The sequence below is a fragment of the Balearica regulorum genome, chromosome 28 (assembly GCF_011004875.1).
Source record: "Balearica regulorum gibbericeps isolate bBalReg1 chromosome 28, bBalReg1.pri, whole genome shotgun sequence".
NCBI classification, from domain to species: domain Eukaryota; kingdom Metazoa; phylum Chordata; class Aves; order Gruiformes; family Gruidae; genus Balearica; species Balearica regulorum.
The window spans coordinates 2,147,629-2,173,172 of NC_046211.1; the positions used below are offsets into that span (position 1 = coordinate 2,147,629).

Consider the following 25,544-nt stretch of genomic DNA (forward strand, 5'->3'; position numbering starts at 1 on the left):
CCCAGAGCCACCCCACCGGCTCCCTCTCCGCCGCCTGTGACCTGGGACCTGGAGCCCCAGCCCAGCCCTGGCAGAGACGGGCTGTCCCCCGCTCCAGCCGGGGCCGAGGCCGCAGGGCAGGTGGAGCAAACAGCCGTGCTGTCTTGCTACGTCTCTCGTGTCCGCCGAGCGATACTGAAAGCCCCTGTGCTTCTGTTTTCTAGAGCACGCGGAAGGAGTTCGGCTCTGACACCTGACGGCTCTGAAACTGGGTCCTGCCACGGCTGCACGGAGGAGCCCGAGGTCTCCGTGCACACGCGCGCGCGGAAGATATTTATTTATTTATTTTATTTATATGCATCCTGCCATCTTTCTTACATTATTTATTGTGAAAGTTGTCACCCGCCCAACGAGTTCTCCGGGGAGAAGGGAAAATTTTGAAATTCCCTTGTGGAGACTGTGTGTGATGAGGAGGAAGAGGAGGAGAATAACCAGGGGCTTGCTGTGAGCCAGAGACCTTATCTTTAAAATAGAGCAGTTTTGCTTCGACGTCGTTCCCAGGTCAGCCTGTCTTCCTGACATACCATATCTCCGAAGCATCCGTCTGTCTGTCCACCCCTCTTCTGCGAAGATGATGCTCAATTCGGACCAGACAGAGATCGACCTGCCCCCAACACACTCTGAGTCTGAGTCTGTCTTCAGCGACTGCGGCGGCAGCCGCGCGGGCAGCACGGAGGACGCCGGTGGCGTTGGTTTGTGCGCTCAGTCCCGGATAACTGAGCCGGGCGAGGCTGTGAAGAAAGACCTGCAGCACCTGAGTCGGGAGGAGCGTCGGCGCCGGCGGCGTGCCACGGCCAAATACCGGACAGCCCACGCCACGCGGGAGCGCATCCGCGTCGAAGCCTTCAACATGGCCTTCGCCGAGCTGCGGAAGCTGCTGCCGACCCTGCCGCCGGACAAGAAGCTCTCCAAGATTGAGATCCTCCGCCTGGCCATCTGCTACATCTCCTACCTGAACCACGTGCTGGACGTCTGAGTCGCCCAGCCTGCGTCCGTCTGTCTGTCTGCCACGTCTGCTACCTGAACATGTGCTGGGCATCTGAGCCAAGAGCTCAAGTCCGTCTGTCCATCTATGACCTGAACCACATGTTGGGCATCCAAAATGCTGTGCCTGTGTTCATCTGTCTGTTCAAATGGACCAAGTCCCCAGCTGCCTGCTCTACCCCCTATCTGAACTATGTTCTGTATTTCCCTACCACCAAGCCCACGTCCATCTGTCTTTCCATCCTGCCTGGGTCAGGCTGGATGTTTGGTCCATCGGCCATCTGTCTGTCCTGCTGGATCTGCTGCCTGAAGCCTGTGCTGGCCGTGTACGCTCCCATCTTCTGTCCGTTCTGCTGCGTGTCCCACTGATACTGCCTACGGGATCCTGAGCCCGTCAGTCTGTCCGCCACGTCCTCTCCCTGACCCACAGCAGGAGCTGCTGAGCTGTGCATCACCTCTTTTATAAGAGCCGCAAAAAAATGGACCTGTGAAACACTGCGGCACCAAGCAGCCCCGGGGTCTTGTCTGTCTGTCTGTCTGTCTGCGCCTTCTGCCACCGGCCGCCCCATCAGCACGGCCAGTCTGGGCATTTTGTCTGTTTGCTGCTGCTCTGCCCCTGGCATCGTGCTGGGCACGTCAGGACCGTCCTCTCTGCAGAGGGAGCACAGCCCGGGAGGATCCTTGGGCACAGAGCAGCTCCTCTGTGTTTGTCCTGGCTTTTCACACCTCAAAAGGAAACACCAAGTGTGGTGCAGACCTCCCAGGACCTGACCACGCTTTCCACGGATGACAGCGGCAGCTTCCCCTCGAGACAGAGCAGAGAGGTGCACTCTGCTCCCGTGCCAGGCTGGAGCAGCACCCAGGGTCTCTCCGAGCCCCTCCGTTGCACATCTGGTCTCCTCAAAGCTCAGCACCCTGCTCCCCAGCCCTGTGCATCCCAGGCTTTGCTGCCTGACCCTCCTTTGCACTAATGCACAATGAGTGTGAAGCCGCCCCCGTGCCAGCCTGGCCCGTTGCACGGACAGACACAACCACTCCAGGGCACCAGACCTCCCCATGCAGCACTTCATCCCTCCCCACTCTTCCTCTGTCTCCTCTTCAGTGCCCCTGGTGAAAAAGGCCTGAGTGGGGGTCACAAGGGTGGCACGTGCCCCAGCACGGGGGGACACTGGTGCTCAGCTCCCCCAGCACCGTGTCCCTTCTCTGCAGTGCAGCTGGGGCTCATGTGCAAAGAGACTTTGCTCCGGCGTGCCGTGGGCCCCCCCCCAGTTTACACCAGTACGGCACTGGTGCAGCGTGACCTTTCACAGCACGTGCTCTCCTGCGGTAAACTGCACTTTACCTGCGGCTGGAGAGGGGAAGAAGCAGGCACGGTCCCTTTGCCCAGCTTCCAGCAGCCGGGGGTCTCCCCACCCCCCCCTAACACGGATCAGCACTTTGGGAGCGGGAGGGGAGCGGGAAGGAAAAGCAGAGCCCAGCAGCCTCTTCTCCAGCAAGGGTATGCTGAGGCTGGGGAAAGCTCGTTGCAAGAGTGAATGTTTTGCCTTGTTTTATGGGTGTTTGTTTTAAGAGTTAATTTTGCACTGGCAGTGGCAAGAGCACAAGCAGAGCCCAGGCGAGGGACCAGGACCGCGCCGAAACCACTGACTGTGCTCAGAGCCAACGCTCCGGGCCGGGAGCAGAGCCGTAGCCTGGCCCGCGGGGAACGGGCTGGGGCTGCTCCTCGCTGAGCCTCACCACAAGCCGGGCGGTGGTCCGGCACACAGGGTGGGTGCTGGGGCAGATGGGCTTTGGTGTGCCAGAGCTGAAGTGTTGATGGTGAGAGGGTCGGGTGCCGCGTCCGGCGAACACCAGCAAACCCCCAGAGCCGGAGCAGGGGGTCCCAGAGCACCTACCCCCCTCTGCCCTCCGGGGTCCCACCCTCCCGAGGTGTTGGCCACTACCCACGCCGGGTGTCCGAGTCCCATCTGGGCTTCCCGGGACCTTGCAGCCCTCCTGGCTCCATCCCACCCCTGTCACTGCCGCCAGCTCCCAGCAACGCCTCGCTCCGTACCTCATTCTACCCCCTCCCCGTAAAAGCAGGGAGAACGATCGCTACCTCTGTCTCGCAAGGACTCGCCAGTAAACGTGGGATCCCCGAGGGCTGGAGCAGCGGATCCCGCAACTGGCTTCCCCGTCACCGCACCGCTCAGTGGGGCAGCGGCAGAGCAAAACAGAGCAGGGCAGCCCACCCTTCCCCTCCACTCACTAGCCACGTCTCTGTGCCACGAGGATATTTATTGAATTAATTTATTGATAAATGTTATTATTTATTTGCTGTGTTGTGCACTTTTGGGAAAGGAAAACTAGAAAACAAAACAAACAAAAAATAATAATGACCACGGCGGAAAACCAACCAACCCACCCTCGTACGCGGTGTGCCCCAGCGTGTGTTTGTCTTGGCTGTTCAGACTGTGCAAGGATTTATTATTTATGAGTTCACAAGGAAGTCAGGGAGGGGGGAAATGAATTAAACTGCCAGCAAAAGAGAGATCTTGAACTTGGAGTGCTCGGCTTCCCTTTTTCTTTCTCTTTTTTTTTTATTTTTAATCTTGTTTTTAACCATCTCTTCCTTGTGCTCTTTGGTGGTGGTGGCAGATTCCCCATGCAGGAGTTGATGGCCGTGGCTGTGAAAGGAGGCGGTGGGAGGGAGGCCATCACCCAGCGCTCCAGCTGAGGGTCCAGGACGTGTCCTCTTGGCACTCGAAGAGTCCTACCAGCACCGGCCGGGTTGGGAGCCAGGGTGCACGCCATGTCTTTGGCTTTCCCCAGCTCTGCGGTCACCGTGGAGCCCAGCTTGTGTTTGCTGGGACAAGCAGACCCCCAATGGCCCAGTCTCTCTGGTGACAGCAGAGGGATAAGGACATCTGCTCCAGACATCAGCATCTCCAAACACACCCAATAAACCACCTTCTCTTTCCCGCATCCCCCTGGGAAATCAGTGCAGCCCTGGCTCCAAAGTCACCCATCGCTTGAGCCCCCGCGGTCCCCTTCTCCACGTCCCCCAGCCCTCTCCCCTGCAAACCCTCAGCGCTCTCCCCGCTTCCTCGGCCCGCCCCGAGCTACGCGGGGAAGCAAGTTTGCGGCTCGTCTCCTTTGTCTGCGCCGATCCTGCGCGTCCCTGGGGGCAGGTTGCAGCTGTTCGCCGACTTGCTCCAAATTTCTTCATATAATCAATTGGCCTCGGCTGCAGCTCGGCTCAGCAGAGATGCGTCAAAGGGGAAATAATAAACATGGGGGAGGGAGCGGGAGAAGCAAGCGGGGAGACTCTGCACCGGGCTGCAGCATCGGGCTGCAGGGGCAATAGCGGCTGGTGGGGCAGGGGAGGGGACCTTGGGGACATCGGTGCTCCCAGGGCTCCTTTTTGTCCCGGTTCACGGATTTTCCCCGGTGTTCTCCCCTTGGGATGCACCGTGTTCCCACCGCCTGCATCCAGACCCAGCTCTTCTCCCCATCCCTCCGGCACCAGCCTCCACGCACGGAGGTTTGCGCAGGACGGCCGTCTCCATCCCACCCCCCGAGCCGTGCGCTCTCTCCGGGAGGTGGTAATCGGGTTAGGGCAGCGCGAGCTCCGCGGCGGCGGCTCCCAAACCTCTGCGGGGCCCGTTGTTCCCGGCTGCCAGCCCCGGCCCTGACATATGGTCCTCATTGTGCCTCGCACAATGGAAACACTTCATGCTAATTTCGATGCTGGTTCTGGCCTTGCTGTCATCTCCGACAGATTGGGTCCCTTGCCTGCTCTTTGTGCTTGCGGGCAGGCAGAGGAACAGGCAGCTCAGCTTCTCCTCTACCTCCCCGAGCGTTTTCCTCGACACTTCCCAACTCTTTCTCTATTCCCACAGCTATTTCCTTCTCTCTTCCTCCCCACACGCATCTCCATATCTCCATCTCTCCATCCCTCCCCTGGCCTCTGGAGGACGCTGGTCCCGGTGTGCAGGTAGGTGTGTGCACGAGGAATGTTTCACAATGGCTTTTCAATTGAAAAATACCCACGGAAAATAGTCCTGAAGGTGCAGATAAACAGATACGCATGGAACTGCCCAGCTGCTTCTGCCTGGTGGCATTTCTGTGTCCCTGACCCGGGGACCACGAGGTGGGGGTGGCTGCTGGACCCCTTCCACGTCCCTTCCTCCCCCCAAAAAGCAGTAGCTGGGGCAGGACGTGACACCCCGAGTTGGGAAGGGGGAAGGACCCCCCCCTTGTCCCAGCCTCCCACCCCAGGGCCAGGCTGCCTTCGAGTGCCCTGGTCCCCCCCCCGGGGGTGTCACCGTGGGCAGCAGCTGTGTCCCCAGCTCGCCTGCGCGAGGCGGCAGTGCCATCTGCTGGGTCCCCGAGATGGGGTCCTGCACACTCACATCAGACCCCTGTCACCCCCCAAGCTGGGGGGGACCTCGGGCCCTACCAGCCGGGCCCTGGAGCATCCCTGTCCCCTGCAAATGGACCCACCGCAAACCCTGCTGCAGCTCGGAGGGAGGGCTGGGACCGGGACCAGGGCAAGGGACGAAGGCAAACAGCACCTGGGTGTGTACGTGGGACCTCCCCAAAAGCATCCTTCGCTATCCTATCACTTTAAACACTCATTTCGTGCTTGGTTTAGAGCACTGGGGTCCCCTGAGGCCACGATACCGATCAGAAATGGGTGGCTGGGGGAGATGGGCCCTGGCCCAAAAGGGCTGATGGTCTCTCTAGATAAAGCCCGTACCCGGTCCCTTCCTACAAGACATGGAGCAGAAGCTAAAGACCCATCAGCTGCCTCGCACCGGCAATCGCGTAGGGGAGATAAAGAGCCAGACAGCAGCGTGGCAAGAGCCGGGTGCGAGGTCGGGCAGCGGGGGCAGTTTGGGACCCGTGTGTCCCCCTCGGGCAGGGTCCACAGTTCCTGGGACTGGGAGAGGAGAGCCGGCGGGCCGAGGAGGGTCTGATGCGACCCAGGGCGTGCAGACAAACATCTGCGGGGATGGGTTTGATGCTGCTGACCCAGCCCGGGGCAGGGAGAGGGTAGCCACCCTGCACCCTGCTTTCTAGGGCTCTTCATCTCCGGAGTTATCTGCGTGGAGCCTCTGTCCCCCTCCCTGCGGAGCGGGAAGCCCAGCCGTGACGCCTTGGGACTGATGGGCGTTGGACCTGTCCGGGGTCTGGTTGTTAGTGTGTAGGGTGGTGGGGCAGCTCAGGGAGAGGGATCTGGTGAGCGTGAGGGGACACAACTGCTCCCCACTCTGCTCAGGGAGGCGTACAAGGACCTTGCAGGACCCTGGGTCTTCCCTGCTCTGCAGAAGATCATTTCCAAGAGCAAGGCAAGACAGAGCTGGTTCTGGGGACTCCTTTACCCCCAGGAGATGGATGGGAAGAGCCCAGCACCCTGTGTGCTGCTGATCCCAGGTGTTCTATGTGGGACAGGGCTGGGCACCTTGCAGAGCTGGGCAGGCTCTTCTGTCCTGAGAGCAGGGTACAGAGGGAGGGGACCATCCCTGTAAATCAGAAGGTGGAACAATACGGCCCTTCCCAGATGGCAGGGAGGCTCCAGCAACCCCAGCTGGCCAGGAATGAGCTCTGAGGGCCCATTAATCACTCCTGGAGCTGGAGCAGGAGCTGGAACGAGAGGACAGCCCAGGGCAGCTGGCTGCAGGGGGAAGGGAGAGCAGAGGGGGCCCATACCCAGCACCGAACCCCACATCTTGCTGGGTCGCAAGGACCCAAACTTGGCTACAGCTCCTGCACTCCCAAGGTTACACCTCAAGGCTGCTGCAGCCCATTGAGCCCTGTGAAAAGGGGGAGCACTGACCCCCCCAGCTCTGTGCCAGGAGCCAGGGAACCAGCACAGGCTGGGATCCACCCCCCTCAAGTCTCCACAGCCTGTGCAGGATGCAGCATTTCCACCATTGCCATTTCATAGGTGGAAGCAGAGGAGGACCTGGAGCAGCCCCGAGGCTGCCCAAACTGCCTAAGGGAACAGGCTGGAGCTGGGCTTCCCTGTGGCAACTGCAGTGCCAAGCCCAGCTGAGAGGTAGGAAAATACACAGCAGGATGAGCATCACTGGCTGAGCTGGTGGGGCACCCTGGGGCAGGAGCCGCAGTGATGGCTCCTAGACAAGCTCCTCCATAAGAACCAAGATCCTCAACAAGAAAGGAGGGACGAGCTGGCCAGACTCAGAGGGGTCCCTCCCAAGGTGCCACAAACTCCATCCTCCAGTTTACAGCTCCTGCTGTCCTTTCCCTCCCTTCCCTCTGACCCAGCAACTCTCACCAAGCTCAGCCTAGGCCACGCGTTTTGAGGTGCTGCAGAGAGGATGTTGCTGGACATCACGTACCCAGTGCCTGTTATGGGGCACATGCTGATGGGGAGGTGACCCAGGGGGACCCAAAACACATGGGCTGGGCTGAGGTCTAGATGGAGCAGGACCCCTCCAGCCTGGCCAGGGACAGGAAACCTAAACCTAAACCTAAACCTAAACCTAAACCTAAACCTAAACCTAAACCTAAACCTAAACCTAAACCTAAACCTAAACCTAAACCTAAACCTAAACCTAAACCTAAACCTAAACCTAAACCTAAACCTAAACCTAAACCTAAACCTAAACCTGCCCCCATCCCACCTCACCATTAAGGGAAAACAAGGCATTTAAATCCGACCAATGACGTGCGCCGGGAGGAGAGCACCGCACGCCATTGGGTAGCGCGGGGAGGGGGCGGGCCCAGCCCGTTCCCAGCCTCGCTCATTGATATAAAGCGCCCGGCGGCCCGGCCCGGCTGTTCCGGGTAGGTGACGCGCCCCCGCCGCGGGGTCCCCCACGCGTGGAGTCGTCCCACGCCTCTTGGTCTTCCCGCTCCGCCCAATGGAGGGACTGGTTTTGGGGGGGGGGGGGGGGGGCTCTGCGTGGGGATTGCAGGGCCCTGGAGGGCAGGGGTGAGGGGGTCCCTTCCTTGAGCAGGTGGGGTGCTGTGTCCCCCCTGTGAGCAGTGTGTCCCCCGTGGCACCCCTGCTGTTGGGGGGGGGTGTGAGTGGCCCGTGAGAGCACAGGCTCCTTCCCACGGGCCCCGCTGGGTGAGGGCATGGTGCTACTCCAAAGTGCTGGGCCCTGAGACCCCCATAAGGGATGTGTGGGGCACAGCTCCATCCTTTCCAGCCCCCCAGGCTCCCTCTCTGCAGACGGGTGGTGTGCAGGTGTGTGCTGAGCTGCTGTCACTGTGTGTCCCCCTCGTCCCTACTTGCTCCCTGTGCATCCCTCGTCCCTGGGGAGCTGGGCTGGGGGTCTTCCAGGGGCTCCCACCCAGCCCACGGCAGTAGGAGCCTGTTTGGAGCAGAGGGTCGGGACTCCCATGTGCCGTGACCTGTTCCTGGACCAGGGTGATGGGCACAGCTTTCGTGGGTGGGAGCACCCAAGTGCTGCCGGGAGTCACTTGTTCACACCCCCACCCCAAAACAGCCCACTCCAAGGTGGGAGCAGGAGCACGACCCCAGTGGGCTGTTACCCCTTGGGGACACCTCTGCCAGGGCGAAGGCTTGTCCTTCCCCCCCCACGCTGGCCTGGGGTGCGGAGGGGCACTTGGGAGGGCGCGGCGACCCCCGGCCACGAGGGACTCGTGGGCTCTGCGTGACCCCACCGGCTGCTGAAGCCAGGGGAGATTCCAGTGGGGCTTAACCCTGAGCCCCACCATGCCCACCCCCAAGCAGCAGGGACCCCCAGGGGACGCCCCCCCCCCCCCCCCCCGCCATCCTTATCCCAAAACCCCGGCTGCAGGTCGAGGACCAGGAGAACGAGTGGGACCCCGCGAGTGGGATCCCCCTCCCCACCTGCAGGTACGGGGCGGGGAGGAAGAAGCCGGGAGGTGTGTACCCCCCCCCCCCCTCAGACAATGGCCCCGGAGGGGCGCCGGGAGCGCGGAGCGGAGACAATGGGCGGGCGCGGGGGGAGCGGCCGGGAACAGCGGCGGCGCGGGCGGGAGGTGCCGGGCCGGGGCGCGGCGGGTCGGGGCCAGGGCCGGGCGCACGGAGGAGCGGAGCGGCTGGGGGGGGGGGGGGAGACCGCTCCGCTGGGATTCGGGATTTCCTCCGCCTCTTCCTCCTCCTCCTCCTCCGCCGCAGCCGCCGCAGCAGCAGCAGCAGCCCCGGGATTTTGGTGCGGGGGGGGGGGACGCGCACAAAGGTGCGGCGGCGATGGTGAGTGTGTGTGTTTGGGGGGGGGGGGGGGGGAACTGGGGGGAACCGGGGTGCGGAGCAGCCCCGCTGGAGCGCGGGGAGGAGCGGGGCCGGGGCTGGGCTCGGCGCGTCCCTGCAGGAAGGGCCTGGGAAGCCGGGGACTTTCCTGGGCCGGCAGCCAGGCGGGGAGCGGCTGCTCGGCGAGCCCCGTTCCCGGGGGTGTCCCGCTGCGTGGCAGGGGGAGATGTGGGGCTGCCAGGGTTCCCCCCCCTCCCAGCCCTGTAGCAGGGACCGGGGTGTGGGGGGGGTGTCCCTGGGCGGGGGGGGGGGGGTTGCTGAGGATGCACCCGGGGATGGGTCCCGCTCCCGGGCTGGCGGGTCGCTCCCTTTTCACAGGGCTCCGCTGACCCGGGGGAACCTCCCCGGTGGGTGATGCAGCGGGGCCGGGTCCCCCCAGTTGCACGCAGCCTGGCACCGGTGCCTGTGGCTCTCCCACTCCGCATCGGGCATGCTTATACTGGAGTTTACTGGCCAAGCTGCCCTGCTGCAGTCAACCACCCCTTGGCCTCCAAGCCTTTTGTGCCCGTCGTGGGTGTAAGCACAGGGCTTTCTCCCTGCCTGCAATCCCCCACGAGCGATGCAGTGACCACAGCAGCGGCGGGGGGACAAGGGTGGGCACGTACGGCATGTCCACCCCGGTCCCTGCCCCGTGCCAGGGCTGGGCGACCGCTCTGAGGACGGGAGACGAAAACGGCCGACGCTCCTTGCCAGATCTACGGGACTCGCGAGGCAGGGTCTGCCTGCTGCGCCTGTCCCTGCCAGCACGCTCACCTGCTCCTTGGGAGAGACCCGGCCGGATTCTGATCCGGTTTATCTTGGTCCCGTCCTGGCGCAGCGCCCTGAGCCAACAGGGAGTTCCCTCCGCTCTACACCGGGCGCGAGCTCAGACATCGGCCTTGCTGCTCTGTCTGGGGTGAGAGGCTTTATTTCCTTGGGAGAGGGTGTAGAGTCTGTTCCCCCCCACCCCGCTAGGCCCTTGGTATAATAACCAAGGTGGAGGTTTAAAACTGGGGGGAAAAAAAAAAAAAAAAAAAGAAGAATTAAATATTATCTTCGTGGAGCCTCTGGGGATGGCTGTTGCTTAATCACAGCAATTCGGGATTGTGTTGGGACCGAGCTGGGCTCTGAGGCAGCCTGAGTCAGATGCGATCTCTGCACAGCCCGGCTTCTCCTGTGTATTTGCCCTGTCTTTGTGCTGGGGGGGGGGAGCTCGGGATGAGACCGGCTGATTTAATTAGCAGATGACATTATTGGAGCCGGCGATGGCTCCTCGTCTGGCTGTCGGACCACGGGGTGGTTGTTTTAGGGTTGCGGGTCGCCGGGTCCCATGGGCAGCCCCTGTCCTGGAGGCACGGACGGGCACGGGGCTGGGGGGCACCGACTGTCCGTCCCCGCGCTCCTTCTGGGCTCCCTTCAGCCATTTCAATGATCAGTTGTGGTTTCTTGTTTTCATCAGCTCGCAGACAATGGGGCCTGAGGGGACCTGGGGGAAGGCAGGGAGCCCATCACCCCGGCTTCAGGCATGGCTGAAGCAGCCCCATGTCTTTGGTCCGAGTTAATTTTAGGTCTTGGGTCTGCTTTCTGAGGGCCGGCGCGACTGGCAGATGCTTTATGGCTTTATTGTCCAGCCAGGATGCTTGGGAGGGAGCTTCGGCGAAAAGCACGGGCTTTCGCTGCCCTTCCCCGGCTGCCCCCGTGCCAGGGCCAGCGATGAAGCAGCGAGTGCTCGGACCCATGGGCACGCGAAGGATTTTTTTCCCTCGTGCCCTCCGAAGGCACGTTTGCCGCCTCGGGCTGAGCACGGCCCCACCTCAAGCGCCGCGGTCGGTGAGTGAATGCCGTCGCCTTGCTCCTTGCCTGGACCCAGACGGATCCCGTCTCTACACTGCTTTTCCAGGCTCTGAGACGCGGATAATGCTGTCTGCCCGCCGCAGCCTGGCAGGATTTAGTAGGGTTAAGTATTAGGCACCCGAGCTGACGAAGCAGATCTAAAAGCGCAGTCGTTTATGCTCTGGGTGTCCCTTTGGGGTAGGAACCGGCCTTTTGGGGTGTCGCTGCAGCGCCTTGGGGACGGAGTTTCCGACGATGCTCTTGGAGAACGTGCTGAAATCAAAGTAAGGGCCCGAACCACGAGCGCAGACCCCTGCGCCTCCTCGGCTTGCCCTGTCCAAGCATCCTGCAGCGCCGCTCGGATGCTCGTGACCACCGGAGCAGCCTGTAATGCTGTTATTCGCATCTTCCCCTGCCCCAGGGTGACCATAGGTTTGTCACTTCACGCTAGCATCCCACCCGGAGGTGCCACCGGTGTGGCTGGAGGGCTGGTGGGAGCAGGAGGGGACGGGGAGATGTGATTTGGGCAGTGGGAGGGAGATCTGGCAGCTGCGGCACCTCTCCGTGGGGCTGGCGATGTGCTGGGCATCCCGCTGCCATCCCACCTCCGCCTGCACCCGGCATCAGAAACCACGAGGGCGAAGCTGCCGCTCATCTTCCCGGGGAGCCCCGAGTGCTCCCCGCGAGCTCGGGCCGAGGCTGACGGAGGACGCGGGGTGCAGGCTGAGCCCCTCTGCCGGGTGCTGAGCCCTGGGAAGGGAGAGATGGAGCTGGGAAGCGGCTGGTGGGCATCTGGGAGCACAGCTGGCTGTAGGGCCGCAGTTAGGATCCCTTGGTGCCGGCACGTTTTGCAATGCAAATAGCTTTCTCTTTGCATCGAGCCCGTTCTCATGCAAATCCCTGGGGTTTTGTACATTTTTTTTTTTTCTCCCTCTGGTTCTAGATCTCGGTGCAGTCATTTTTACCTGCGAGGAGGCAGCTAGTGCATCCCCGCCGCCCAACGCGGCTGCGAACTCCATCGCTCCCGGACGCGCAGCGGGATTGAAATGCCGGGTGAAAGGCTGGGCTTTGTCCCGTAGTCGCGCAGTGGGACTTCCTCGCCGGAGGAAACTTGGTGGGGACGGAGCGCTCGAGGGACTGGACGTTCCTGTGGATATTGTAACAATCCCGAGTGATCGTAATTAAAGCTGGCAGTTTGGAAGGGATATTAAACCTTCTGCATCCAAGCTGACGCTGAGCAATTTGAGAGCAGAATGAGACCCCATGGGGGAGTTGGATTAAGCCGTTCGGGCTTCCCATGGGCCTTTCCCGCGTCCCTCTGAAGCGCTCGGTTGTGCCAACGGACCAAAGAGTTGGAAGTTTGCGGATTCCTCCCAGCCGTGACAACTCCAGGGCTGGGGCTGGACCGACGGTGGGGGGTGCTGGGGCGGCCGCTTTCCCAGCCCGGCGTGGGGGGGACTCGGCCGTGGAAGGGAGCGGAGCAGCCTCTGAGTTGAGGGACGCGCCGTGAGCTCGCTGTGAAGCCTCAGCTCTGCCAGCCGAGAGGAGGTGCGAGGCTGGATACGGCCCGGGGAGAAAGGAAGGAAAATTGTTGGTGTTTGTGCTTCTGGAGGGGGTGTGCGAACAGGGGGAGGGCAGCGAATTGCCTTGGCAGACTCTGCCCAGCTCCTCGGTAAATGATGCGCGGCCGGTGCTTGGGACTTGAATAGGTGTGGTGGGGACCCCCCAACTCCTGTTTGGGGAGCCCTTCTCATCTCCCCCCCCCTCCCCGATCCAAGCAGGAGCACCCATGGGGGTTTTCCTAGCCACACACCCACTGTCTGCTCTTTGCGGGTCACCCGTGGGCACCCTCGTCCCGGTGCCAGCAGCCTCCTCCATCTCCCCAGCATTTGGTGCGTGTATGCAACACGGCCGTCGCTCCGTGTGTCGTGTCCCCCCCCCCGCCCCGCCGCCTCCCGCTTCCTTGGCAGCGCGGGGCTCGGGGGGGCCGGTGGCCGGTGGGGGAGCGTGGTGATGGCTGGCCGGGGAAGACGCCTATTGTGCGGAGGCAGCAAGGCGTGTTTGTGTAGCCAAGCAAGCAAATGTGCCGGGCGCTCGGCTCGGCAAACCCGTGTGCCAGCGCCGGGAGGTGCCTCCCGTTCCCAGGCCGGTTTCGGAGGCGTGCCGGTAGCGTCCCCACTGCGGGCATCACTGCTCGGGGGTCCCCGGGACCAACCTCGCCGGTGTCGGCGCAGTGAGGGAAGGCAGTCCAAAAATTACGGTGTGAGGCAGGGCGAGGCTCGCGGTAACCCGTGTGGCTACGGACTCCGGTTTGCGGTGTGCCTCAGTTGCCCCATCGCTGTCATGGGCAGAGCCATGCTTCCAGCCCTCCCGGGTTTATTGGGAGGATAAACAGCAGTGGAATCATGCGTCAGGAATCCAAGACCCCAGGATCCTCCTCGCCTGCTCCGTGACTCAGTTTCCCAGTTGCCGCGATGTTTGTTGGGTCTAGCGGGAAAACACCTGCCCAGATGTGCCTGATGTTTCCTTCTGCTCCTGCTTGGCACCGGCGGTGGGAAGCCAGCTATTCCCGGTGTGCAAAGGGCTGCGTTCACATCCGTCTCGTAACCACGTCAGAGCGTCCTGACCTAATGCTGCTATTTATTTAATTGATGGAGATTCGCAGACGCTGGAAAAAGAGCACCGGTGGCTTCAATCGCTGAGCTCTGGCGTGGGAGCGAGTGGACGCTCGTCCATCCGCTCCAGTGTGAAGGCAGCCGGATCAATCCCAACCCTCGCGGCCAGGAGAGGAGTTGTTCAACCGCCGGTTTCTCCCTCTGCCCTTTACTCAAAGTGGGTTTTTCTCCAGCAAACATCGTGCCCGGCTCTCGTGAGGTCTCTCGGTGCTGAATAAAGTGAGGAGAGAGCCACGCGGCGTGGGTTTGTGCTGTCCCATCCGAGAGGCTCGCTGCATCGCTGGGGATGGGAGGAGAGGATTTCCCTCTTGGCATTTGCCCTGGAGCTCTTTGAAATAAGAAAGCTTTCTCATCTAGAAATCCTTGGATCTATTTTTTTTTTTTTTTTTTTTTTTGGAGCATTTGAATGCAAAAGATAGTTCGTGTTTGAGGTTCACGGACTCAAAGGCAGGAGAGACGGCGGCGGCAGCTTTTCTGACCGCCCCGAAGCCCCAGCCGCGCTCTCTCTGCTTTGAACCCTATGATGTGCTCCAGCATCATCCCGAGAAGCCATCCAGTCTGAACTTGAAGATGTCAAGAGATGGCAAATCCTCTCCTCCCCTGGGGAGTTTGTTCTGATGGTTAATCACCTCGCTATTAAAAATGTGAGTTTTCCTCCTCGTTTGCATGCGTCTGGCTCTCGCTCCCAGCCCTCGGCTGTTGCTCGGTAAGGCAAAGCCGCTTCTCCTCCTGGAGACAAGGAATCCATTTCCAGCCTCCTCACCTGAGCACCTTGTGCTGCTGAACCGGCTTTCCCCACTCTGCCAGGCAAACCATCAGAAAAAAAAAAAAAGAAAAAAAAAAATCCCTTTTTTCCCTGCCGGAGTGGCCAAGCTGTTCCGCCGGCACCGGAGCAGCCGTGGGACAGGAGGACGGGGAGCTCCCGGCTCCAGCAACCTGCAGGATGGCTGCTTGATGGACAAATTAACCTTGCGAAACTGCTGGGTTGGGAGTTTTGGTACGGGCGAGACGGAGGGTCCTCGTCAGCCAGAGCTCAGCCCTGGTCGGGGTCTGGAGATCGCTCGTGGTTCATCCCTGGATGATGCCGGAGGAAACATCCCGTGCCGCTGCTCTGCCCTGGGAAAGGGCTCCAAAGCCTCCGTCCGTAACCTCTGCCCCGTCGATCTGCTTGTGATCGAAGGGCCGGGCTCGCCGCAGCCCTCTGCAGCCGTTCCCATGGCTGGTTGCTCGCTCCCCTTGGAAACGCGTGCCTTGTTCTGCCTCTGAACGGATCGACCTTCATCTCCTGGCTCTGGCTTTGCCTTTGGGAGCCAGACAGCCCCGGGGTCTCCGTGCCACCGGTGCAGCCGTGGGGACCCCTGACTCGAGGGTGGACTTGAAGTGTGGCTGCTGGCCACTGGATTATGGTGGCCAAGGAGCGTTAAATCCACGGGCTGGTGCCTGGAATGGGAGATGTGGTGGAAAACCCCGTCTTGATTTCGGCTGATAAATTGGCTTCGCCTCTCCAGGAGTGCCTGGCTCTGGCTGGAGCGGGGAGGTGTGGGAGCGGTGCTCAGCCGGGCTCTGGACCTCAGGGAGGGTTGCGTTTGCGGCTGCGGGGTGCCGATGCCGTGTCGAGGTGATGCCGTGGTAGGCGTTTGGCTGTAGTAGTGTCTGTGGGGACATCCAGCCCACCCTCACCTTCACCTTCCTCCCCTGCCCGTTGCTCTTCTCGGGTGCTCGCCAGGCGCCAAGGCCAAGCGAGGAGCTCTCCTGGGGTAGATGCCCCCCCCCCCCCCCCCGAGGGCACCGGAGTGGGTGACCTGCAGGACAAGGACTTTGGCCGGCGGAGCCCGGTGCGACGCGCTGCGGCTCTCCCCCAAACACGTGGCTGGGTGGCTGCTATGGCACACGCGTGGTCCCCGTCCGTGGGGAGGGGATGCCGTGAAGCATCGGGGAATCGGGGATGCGGCAGGGATGCCTGGCTCCTGATTTCCTTCTCTCTTGCTTCCCCCAGCTCGACCGCAGACCCCCGGCACGGCCGCCCGTCCCGTGAGCGGCCCCCCATGCGCATCCCCCCTCTGGTGCCCGCCAGCTGGATGCCGTCCCCGCCGGAGGCTCAGGATGCCCCAAGTGCCTCGGTGACCACCGGGACGGGCGACAGCACCCGCCTGCAGCCGCCTCACCCCGACCTCCCGCACCGCCCTGTCGGTGAGTCCCCTCGGGTCCGGTGAGTCGCCCCCAGGTCCATCCCCTGCCCCAGTATCAACCTCCTAATGGTGTTAATGGACCGGACTGGGGACAACAAGCCTGTCCGAGGCCCCCCTGTGCCGATCCGAGGCCCCGGCATTGTTCCCAGCAGAAACCCGATCCCTGCCTGCAAACAAAGCCCAGAAGAGGGGGGCTGGCAGGAGGTTGGGGGGGGGGGGGGCACAGGGGGGTCCTTTCTCTCCCGGCCCCTTCCCCTTCCCCCATCGCTCGCTGGGGATGCCGGGACGAGCTCCCGGCCCTGTTGCCATCTCCTAGACAACCAGCGTGGGGAGGGGGGCTTTTGTTTCCATAGTGATAAATGTGTGAGCATCCAGCATCTGGGACAAAAGGATCTCCCCCCCCCCCCCCCCCGCCCTCCCTTTTTGCCTCCTCGACCCCATCTCCCCCTCCTTGAGGCCTTGGAAAAGAGGCCAAAAGACATTTGGGGTTTCTTTGGTTGAAATGGCATTTCCGTGGTAACCCGGCACAGACCCACCCCCAAACACAGTTGGCGCGGCCTCTCCCGGCATGCGGTACTGGCTGGGAAGGGGGGGGTTCGGGGCTCGGGGGGATGCCGAATGCCCACAGCCCCCCAGCACCCGTAGGGTGAGGGTGGGAGGATTTGGCAGAACCCCTCCGATGGGGTCCAGCATCCCCCGGCACGGGTCAGACCCTGGGCTCCTGCCCGCATCCCCCGAGCCTCTGCCCGAGGTCCCGGTGCCTTGCGCTGCCGGGCTGGGATCTAAGCAAGGCGTTATTCTCCCAACCCAGCGGAGATCCGACACCATAAGTAGGCGCGTAGGTGGGTATCGTGTGCGTGTGTGTATATATTTATATACGTCTGTGCCTACAGATGGGAGTTTGGGGTTGGCTAATAACGACGTGGCAGCTGTGAGTCAGCGTGCGGGGTGATGGTATCTGCTCCGAGCCAGCCTTGTGATGCTGGACCGGTCCTTGGATGCTGCTGGGGTGGCTCGGACCAGCGGTCCCATCCTTGGAGCCACCACGGTGGCTGCCAGCGCCCTGGGAGCTCCCTGCTTTCCCCGGCCCCAGCAGCCCCGAGCTCTCCCCGGCTCAGGCTGTCGCTTCCAGGGGGAACTGGAGCCGGTGTGAAGCGATGCTCCTCAGCACAAACCGGGACTCCCGTGCCGATCTCCTGGGTGTGAGATCCCGGCTCCGCACTGGGAAACGTGTCCAGGCAGAGCCCCGCGCTGCGAGATGGGTCTGAAACGTTGCCTGCGCCCAATTATTCATTCCCTTTTTTTGGGTTTTTTTTTTTGGTTTTTTTTTTGGTCCCCACCCTAGGCATTCTCTTGGCAGTTAAAATAACGATCGTGATATTAATTAAAGTGTAAATCACCCGAAACAGAAGCTAATCACGCAGTAATATTAATGAAGGGCCATCCTGGACCCAGCTTGGGCATGGGATAAAATAGAAAATGCCCCAAAGTGACCCAAATTCACTTTCCCTGCTCAAGTCCCGTCTGCATTTGCCGCCGGGGCCGGAGCTGGGGTGGTGCAGGGACGGTGGGTGAGAGGATGCTCACCGGCGGCTGGGACCCCCGGGGGACTGCCGGGATGCTGCTGCGCCGCCGCTGACCCTTGCCCCTTCGCCTCCGCAGGCGGGCGAGCCGTTTTCTCCTGAGACGAGCCCAACCAGGTGATCAAAATAGAGTCCCTCAAGGTGACGGTCGACTTCTTGAAGGTGCCCCTGGGCCTGAAGAAGCCCCCTCTGAAGGAGGCCCTGGCCGCCGTCCCGGGGCCGGGGAGAACCAAACCCCTCGGTGTGGAGCGGAACAAGCCCCGGCGCTCCGACACCATGGACAATGAGTCGCAATACTCGGGATATTCCTACAAGTCCGGGCATTCCCGCAGCTCCCGCAAGCACAGGTGAGGGGTCGCTGCGTGCCCGGGGAGGGGTCCCTGGTCCCAGTGGGTGCTGCCACCCCGGTGCACCCATCCCACTCCCCTCTTTTGCCTTCCAGGGACCGGCGGGACCGGCACCGCTCGAAAAGCCGGGACGGGAGTCGCGGGGACAAGTCGGTGACCATCCAAGCACCGGGCGAGCCCTTGTTGGACAACGAGTCGACCCGGGGGGATGAGAGGGTGAGTTGGGTGGCAAGAGGGGATGGGGTCGGCATCTCTGCCCGGTCGTGGGGATGCTGCTGAGTGGGAGCCGCCGGTGGGGCGTGGGGGCTCCCGGCATGCCTGGTGCTCCCCGGCGGAGCGGTCGAGCCGGTTGGGCTGGCCCTCGGCTGGCGGATGGGCTCCTGCGAGCGCTGCGGCAGCGCCGGCGGGGAGGGCGGGCGGGCGGCACGGGTGCAAATGAAAGGGGACCGGCTGCCGAAGTGCCCCAGGGAAGCAGCCGGGGTGGGCAGGGGCTGCCCAGGGTGGAAAACACCCTGGGGATCCGCTCCCTGGGGATCCACTCCCTAGGGATTAGCTCCAGCTCCTTGCTCGGCACCTGCGGGTGATGGCGGCTCGACTATGCCAAGGCGTAATAACCCCAGCCCGGCTCCTGGCAGGATCACCTCAGCGAGTGGGTTGGTGCGGATGAGGCTCCCGTGCTGCAGCCCTCCACCGGCCGCCCCGTCCCCACGGTCCCACGGGGGTCCCTCGGCGTTAGCAGCAGCAGGGGCAGCACTGCCGTACCCCCCCCACGCTGGGTGCCGGCACTCCTCCGGCCTCCGCGGAGCCCGGTCCTTGGCTTTAATCATCTCCCAGCCACCTACGCAGGCGGCTCCGGCTCTTTTCATCTTCCCCCACCAAGTCGTCGGCGCCGGCAGAGGCCGGGGTTTGCAGCAGCCGGGATGCCGGCGGCTGAGTCTGCCCGGTCCAGCTGCGGCCGGAGCGAACCGATGGCAGCGTGGGTTCACCTGGGGACAGGCTGGGATACAGACTGCTCCTCCTGGACCCTCCTCTGCTTCCCACCCCTCCGGAAAGCCCCAGGCTGCGGCTTTAGTTTGCTGTTTGGAGTGAAATTGCTGGCTTTCCTGCAGAAATGTGGGGAGGGGGGTGGAAATACGAGACGATAAAACCCCAAGTTTCAGGGATGCTGAAGGGCTCTAAAACAGAACGTGACAGTTCTGAGTGAGAGGACAGACAGATGGACAGACCCATGGCTGCACCAGGGCGGTGTCTTCAGCGCCTGCGGTGCAACATCTTCTCCCTCCGCTGAAACCCCACGTTTTAGCTGGGAAGGAATCAAACGGGGACGGGTCGTTTCCGCACCCCTCTGGCTGGATGAAGGGGGGGGGTTTTGGAGGCAACGGGAGACCTGTCCGGTGCTCGGAGCTGCCGGATCACCGGCGATTTTGTCCTGCCCGTCACGGTGCAGGAGGAGGCAGCGCCTGCGCGGCGGCGGCGGTGGTGAGGGTGTGTTGGGAGGGCGGCCGGGCATGTTCCTGCTGGCCCCGGTAATAAGGGGGTTTGCCTGGAAGCAGGATGATTCCCACTTCCAAAGCTGCTCTCGCTCGTGCCGGAGAGGTGGAGCGCGGCACGGAGCCGCCACCGAAGGTTTCCTAGAGGGTCCCGGCCAAATCGCTGCGTCCCCCCCCACCCCAGGCTGAGGTTTCCACCGTCTAAATGGGGGTGATGGCGTTGGGCAGTGCGCCGGGCTTTGAGGTTTGGCGGATGTGAGATGCTGGAGTTGGGTTGGGGTGGGGGTCCGGCGCTGCCGGCAGCCCCCCAGGGCACTCGGGCAGGCGTGGGGGGGAGTACACGGAGCCATCCCCCACGTAACCCTCCCATCCGCTCTCCCCAGGATGACAACTGGGGCGAGACCACCACGGTGGTGACGGGGACGTCGGAGCACAGCATCTCGCACGATGACATCACCCGCATCACCAAGGACATGGAGGACAGCGCCCACCTGGACTGCTCCCGGCACCTGGGCGTCTCGCTGGCCGGGGCGCTGGCGCTGCTCGCCTTCCTCACCCCCCTCGCCTTCATGCTCCTGCCCCAGCTGCTGTGGCGGGAGGAGCTGGAACCCTGCGGGACGCCCTGCGAAGGGCTTTTCATCTCCGTGGCCTTCAAACTCCTCATCCTCCTGCTGGGCAGCTGGGCTCTTTTCTTCCGTCGCCCCAAAGCCTTCTTCCCCCGCGTTTTCGTCTTCCGAGCGTTGCTCATGGTGCTCGTCTTCCTCCTCGTCGTCTCCTACTGGCTTTTTTACGGCGTGCGGATCCTGGACTCGCGGGATCGCAACTATCAGGGGGTGGTGCAGTACGCCGTCTCGCTGGTGGACGCGCTGCTCTTCGTGCACTACCTGGCCGTGGTGCTGCTGGAGCTGCGTCAGCTCCAGCCCCAGTTCACCCTCAAGGCCGTCCGCTCCGCCGACGGAGCCAGCCGCTTCTATAACGTCGGCCACCTCAGGTATGGGGGTGCCGGGGGGGGGGGGGTTCCCGGGTTTGTGTGTGCGTACGAGGCGTGCGTGACCGCTGGGTGCTCCCGGGCGTTTGTGCGTTCCCACGGGCGTGCATTCGTGTGCGCGCACGCGCATTGACGTACGTGAGTGAACGTACGTGCACGTGCATCGGTGCGTGCACGCGTGCATCGATGCGCATCAGCGTGCATTCGTGTGTGTGTGTGTGCGCGGGCGCACACCTGTGTTCACGAGTGGGTGTGTTCACGCCACCGCCCTCCGCGCCACCAGTCGGCCAGAGGAGCTGTGAGCGTGCCCCGCAGCGGGTACGGCCCCGCTGCCCACGTGGGATGAGACGGCCCCGCAGTGCCGCGCGCCGTCGGTCCTTCCCTCCTCGTCCTGCCCCGGCTGCGTGTGCCCCTCGACACGGTGCTAATCTGTGCCCACCCCTGTGCCCGGCTGTGTCTCCCTGCAGCATCCAGCGAGCAGCCGTCTGGATCCTGGAGAACTATTACCACGATTTCCCGGTCTACAACCCTGCCCTCCTCAACCTGCCAAAATCCGTCCTGTCCAAGAAAATGTCCGGGTTTAAAGTCTATTCCCTCGGCGAGGGTGAGCTCCTCTTGGCTTCTCCTCTCGTTCTCTCTCCTCCTTCCCTTCCCCATCCCTGTGTTTTCCTCTCCAGTGGCTCCTCTCAGCTCCGGAGAGCCCGGAGCGGGATCGCCGCAGCCTGGTCGTGGGGCAGGAGGAGCATCGGGCACCCCACAGCCCCCCAACCCCTCTCTAACCTCATCCTTTTCCCTGCAGAAAACACAACGAACAACTCCACGGGCCAGTCCCGGGCCGTCATCGCGGCGGCTGCCCGGAGGCGAGACAACAGCCACAACGAGTATTACTACGAGGAGGCAGAGCACGAGCGCAGGGTGCGGAAACGCCGTGCCAGGTATGGGGCCGGCAGCGGGGACCGGGCTCCGTGCGGCACCGGGTGCCCCATTGCTGTGTGCCCCGTGGGGTCCCTGTCCCAGGACCCCTGTGAGGACCTGGGCTGTGCTGGCAGGAGGGAAGGGGAGCTCTTGGGGTCACCTCCAGCCCCACCCCCCCAAGATGAGGTGTATCCCAAGCCTGGCTGTTGCACGGCACAGCCAGATCTCCCCCAAAATTGTTTTGGGGTGGAAGCTGGGTTCCTGCCATCCATAGGTAGGCAGGTGGCGAGTGGTTCCCCCCCAGCCCCAGGGAATCTCCTGCCCATGGCCGGACTCTGCCTCGCTGCAGCCACGTCCATGGCTTTCCTCCCGGCAGGCTGGTGGTGGCGGTGGAAGAAGCCTTCACCCACATCAAGCGGCTGCAGGAGGAAGACCAGAAGAACCCACGGGAGATCATGGATCCGCGGGAGGCGGCTCAGGCCATCTTCGCCTCCATGGCCCGGGCCATGCAGAAGTACCTTCGTACCACCAAGCAGCAGCCCTACCACACCATGGAGAGCATCCTGCAGCACCTCGAGTTCTGCATCACCCACGACATGACGCCCAAGGTGCGCAGGGGGCACGGCGAGGTGGGGATGGGTCCTCAGGTTTGCCAGAGGGTGAGGACTTGGGTGGGTTTTTTTACCCCACCGTGTGAGAGCATCGCCCCAGGAGGACAAGGGGTTGGGGGATAGAGCCAGAAACGCGGGTGTAACCCCAAGGGAGCAACGCGCAGCGATGGGAACCAGCTGCGTGGGGATGTTTTTCCTGCAGGACCTGCCGAGCAGCTTGAGGCTGCAAAAAAAAAAAAAAAAACCAAACCAGGCTGAGCCATAGGAGGGTGACGTGACATTCACGTGTCCTTTCCCTCCTCCAAGGCGTTCCTTGAGCGGTACCTGACGGCCGGACCCACCATCCAGTACCACAAGGATCGCTGGCTGGCCAAGCAGTGGACGCTGGTCAGCGAGGAGCCGGTGACGAATGGCCTGAAAGATGGGGTGGTCTTCGTGCTGAAGCGCCAGGACTTCAGCCTCGTGGTGAGCACCAAGAAGATCCCTTTCTTCAAGCTCTCGGAGGAGTTCGTGGACCCCAAGTCGCACAAGTTCGTCATGAGGCTGCAGTCGGAGACCTCCGTGTGAGCTGAAGAGGGATGGAGAGGGGCTGGGGTGGGGGGACACACCTTCTCCAGACCCCTCCGTCTCATCCTCCCCGTCTCTGCCGGGGCTCAGGGAGGCCACGGCTCGAGGGCAGAACTGTGGCGGTTGCCAGGAAGCAGCACCCGTGCCCAGCTCCATCACCTACCTGTGACCACTCGCCCTCCGCCTTGGCTTGGCCCCCATTGGGGTGGGCTGAGCCCCTTCCTCCTCCTCCTCGTCCTCCTCCTCCTCCTCGAAACCCAGGTCCTTGTAGCATCCTCCCAGAAGGAGCAGCCGGCGGAGGACAGTGGCACAGCCAGGAAGGAGACGGCGTTTCGGTGCCATAACTCAAGGGCTAACTCTACGTGTTCTTCACCAGCGTCTTCAAGCACCATCAGGTCCCAAGGACCTTCTGCGCTCGCCCGTTTTCTACCTGGCAACTGTCCTGGCTCTGACCTTAAACCACCGCCCGGCGTCTGGGGCTGGTTTTTAATTCTAGAGAGTTTTTTTATTATTCTTTTTTTGGGAGTATTTTGCAAACACCTCTGCGATCCATGGCTGCTATGAAAACCTCCCCCGGCATCCAAGACACCGGAGCGGTGATGCTCCTGGCTGTAGGAACGTCCTCCTCACCTCTCTGCTGATGGTTTCTGTGCTCAGCTCTTAACAAAAGCAAGTGAAAATCTGATTTTTAAGAGAAGCAGAAGGTGGTTTTATTTGTAAAGTGGTTTCCCTGTACCTGAGGTGACCCGTGTCCCTGGTCCCAGCAGCGTCCTTGTGGGGCTTCCCCACGCCGGTTGGAGCTGCAGCCGTGGGTTGCAGGCAGAGCAGCTTAAAATGTCTCTCGGGGTCTAATCCTGGACCTGGAGCCAGCGTGGTGAATGAAACGAGAGGTTTCTGCCGAGGATGATGAGGGCTCGTGGCTCAGTGAGGTCCTTAATTAATGTCCCATGGTGGGAGGTGGCCCGTGGTGGTCCCACGAGCAGGGGCTGCCTCACCATCAGGGACGCAAAAGCTTTTTGCCTTCCCTTGGTTTTGTTAAGGTCGCAAATACCTCATGGATTTATTGTAATTACTCCCCCCGCCCCGGATCCCGTTGTCCAGCCATGCCGTGCCAGGTCGGGGGTCTCGTTGGGGTCCTGGGCGGGGGGGGGGGGTTGTGGTTGAGCAGGGTGGGGTTGGTTTGGTTGTGGGAGCTGCCAAATTTCATCCCGGGGAGGTGTGCGGTTGGATTTGATTTTGATGTATTTTGTCCTAAGCACTAAAGGGGTTTGAGTTCAGGAGCGGGGGGGGCAACCATACCACTTGGGCCGTGGCCACCTGTGCCACCCCAGAGGGGCTGGGGGCTTCCCCAGTAGGTACCAGTAACAAAATGAAGATGCTGGAGGGGTCCTGTGGGGGTCCGTCCCCAGCCGGGCACCGCGCTGCTCGGGTCTGGCTTTCCTGATTTCCAGGAAATCTCCATTTTTTTGGGGGGCAGTTTCTAACCCCTACCTGGGCTCCCCTCGTCTTCCAGCCTCTTGAGGCTGAAGGACCTGGGTTTCACCCCCCCCGACCCTCCCCCCCCGCTCCATCAGTGCTGCTGTCACTGGGAGCCCATTTTGGGGTGTTTTACTGCAAAAAAGACTTCAGTGAGTGCGAGCGGATGGGTCGGCCAGGGAGGGGGAAGTTTAAGAAGAATAAACCCTTTTTCATTCCATTTTTTGTTTCTTCCCCCACACCACACCACACCACACCCCTTCCCCCCAGAGCCGAGACCTTGTGCATGCGTGTAGAAAATTGTAAAATGTAAAATTGTTTTTTAATATATAAAAAGCTTGTTTTTACAGTTTGCAGTGGATCGAAGCATTATGGCAGTGGTAGGAAGTTTTGTTGGTCGTTTGTTGTTTTTTGTTTTTTTTTTTCATAGAGGAACTAAAATTGTACAAATTATTTTTTTTTTTTTTTTATAAAATAAACCCATTTTGACTTTTTTTCCGCCCCCGCACCCGGTGTTTAGGGATGCGGCAGTAGTTTTAGGTCCCAGCTCTGCTCCTGCCTGCTCTAGGCAGCTCAGGAAAGATGCTGCAGTGGCAGGATGCGGCCTCAAGGGAGCACTCGCAGAGAAACCTGTCCTGCCCTTGGAGGATGCTCCGTGCAGGACAAGGGCTTGAGGTCGGTGGGAACCAAGAGTTTGGGGTTTGAGGGGCCAAGGGCTTGGGGTTTAGGGGGGCCAAGGGTTTGGGGTTTAGGGGGGGTCCAAGGTTTTGGAATCTAGAGGACCAAGGGTTTGTGGGGCCAAGGATTTGGGGTTTTGAGGTCCAAGGGTTTGCAGTTTGTGGGGTGAAGGGGTTGGGGTCTCTGGGGCCAAGGGGTTGGGGTTTATAGAGTGAAGGATTTGGAATTTATGGGGGCCAAGGGTTGGGGTGACCAAGGATTTGGGGTCGATGAGGGTGAAAGGCTTGAGATGAACGGGGGGGGGAGCAGGGGCTGCTCTGCCAGCCCTCCGTGCAGACTGGAGAAACGCCCAAAAACCCCCTGGGGTGGGGGGTAAGTCCCAACCCCTTTTACTGGGGGAGTACGACCCCACCACGCACAGCTCCTCGGGGAGGGGGCTGCAGAGCTGCTCCCAGCCTGCACAGCTTCCGCCTGCCCCCCCCGGCTCCTGCCTGCGGTCACCTCACTGCGACAGCTGAGGCGGCAGATGTTGCCGGCACCTGCAACCCCCCCAGCCCTCCCAGGGCCCCCACACCCCGGTTTGCGGGTGGCCCCCCGCGCAGCAACAGCAGCGCTGATTCACCGAGACCCGGCGTCAATGTTTCCTTTGGCTTTTGCACCTTTTCTCCCCCCATCTCAGCCCTGAGCCCCCCCACCACCACCCCCATGTCCCCTCTGCACGCTGTTCCGCTGTTCCCCACTTCAAACACCTTGCAGGAAGGGGTTTGCCGTTGGTGGGGGGAGCAGAGCAAGGGGAAACTGAGGCAGGTCAGTGCAACTGCAGGGCTGTCGCCAACCGAGGGGACAGGACTGGCAACCTGCGGTGCACGTACGGAGGGAATCGGGGTGTACAGCCCCCTGTGCTGGGGCTCAGGCCCCGCCTGCTCCCCCCTCCCC

The 25,544-nt window shown here is 62.0% G+C and overlaps 2 protein-coding genes across 4 annotated transcripts; both read left to right on the forward strand.

Moving 5' to 3' along the window:
- The first annotated feature begins 207 nt into the window (after positions 1–207).
- NHLH1 (nescient helix-loop-helix 1) lies at positions 208–3,652 on the forward strand. The gene has a single exon (XM_075737266.1). The coding sequence runs from the start codon at positions 611–613 to the stop codon at positions 1,013–1,015; it is 405 nt and encodes a 134-aa protein (XP_075593381.1). The 5' UTR covers positions 208–610; the 3' UTR covers positions 1,016–3,652.
- Positions 3,653–7,798: 4,146 nt separating this feature from the next.
- Positions 7,799–24,424, forward strand: VANGL2 (VANGL planar cell polarity protein 2). Of its 3 annotated transcripts, none has more exons than XM_075737026.1 (9): positions 7,799–7,818; positions 15,761–15,954; positions 17,616–17,883; positions 17,979–18,099; positions 19,757–20,364; positions 20,829–20,965; positions 21,161–21,296; positions 21,653–21,884; positions 22,194–24,424. In XM_075737026.1, exons 3-9 carry the CDS (start codon positions 17,813–17,815, stop codon positions 22,452–22,454), a joined length of 1,566 nt encoding a protein of 521 aa, XP_075593141.1. In that variant the 5' UTR covers positions 7,799–7,818; positions 15,761–15,954; positions 17,616–17,812; the 3' UTR covers positions 22,455–24,424. The 3 variants fall into 3 exon arrangements, with proteins under 3 accessions (XP_075593141.1, XP_075593142.1, XP_075593140.1); XM_075737027.1 differs by lacking the exon at positions 7,799–7,818 and adding an exon at positions 9,080–9,220 and having other exon boundaries at positions 15,761–15,973; XM_075737025.1 differs by lacking the exon at positions 7,799–7,818 and adding an exon at positions 9,080–9,220.
- The last annotated feature ends 1,120 nt before the right edge of the window (positions 24,425–25,544 follow it).

Excerpts from the sequence above, each read along its gene's own strand:
- NHLH1 (XM_075737266.1), top strand. The coding sequence starts at position 611 with ATGATGCTCAATTCGGACCAGACAGAGATCGACCTGCCCCCAACACAC.
- VANGL2 (XM_075737026.1), top strand. The coding sequence starts at position 17,813 with ATGGACAATGAGTCGCAATACTCGGGATATTCCTACAAGTCCGGGCAT. Across the intron at positions 20,365-20,828 it reads TATAACGTCGGCCACCTCAG|CATCCAGCGAGCAGCCGTCT; the intron begins GTATGGGGGTGC and ends GTCTCCCTGCAG. Across the intron at positions 21,885-22,193 it reads CCCACGACATGACGCCCAAG|GCGTTCCTTGAGCGGTACCT; the intron begins GTGCGCAGGGGG and ends CCCTCCTCCAAG.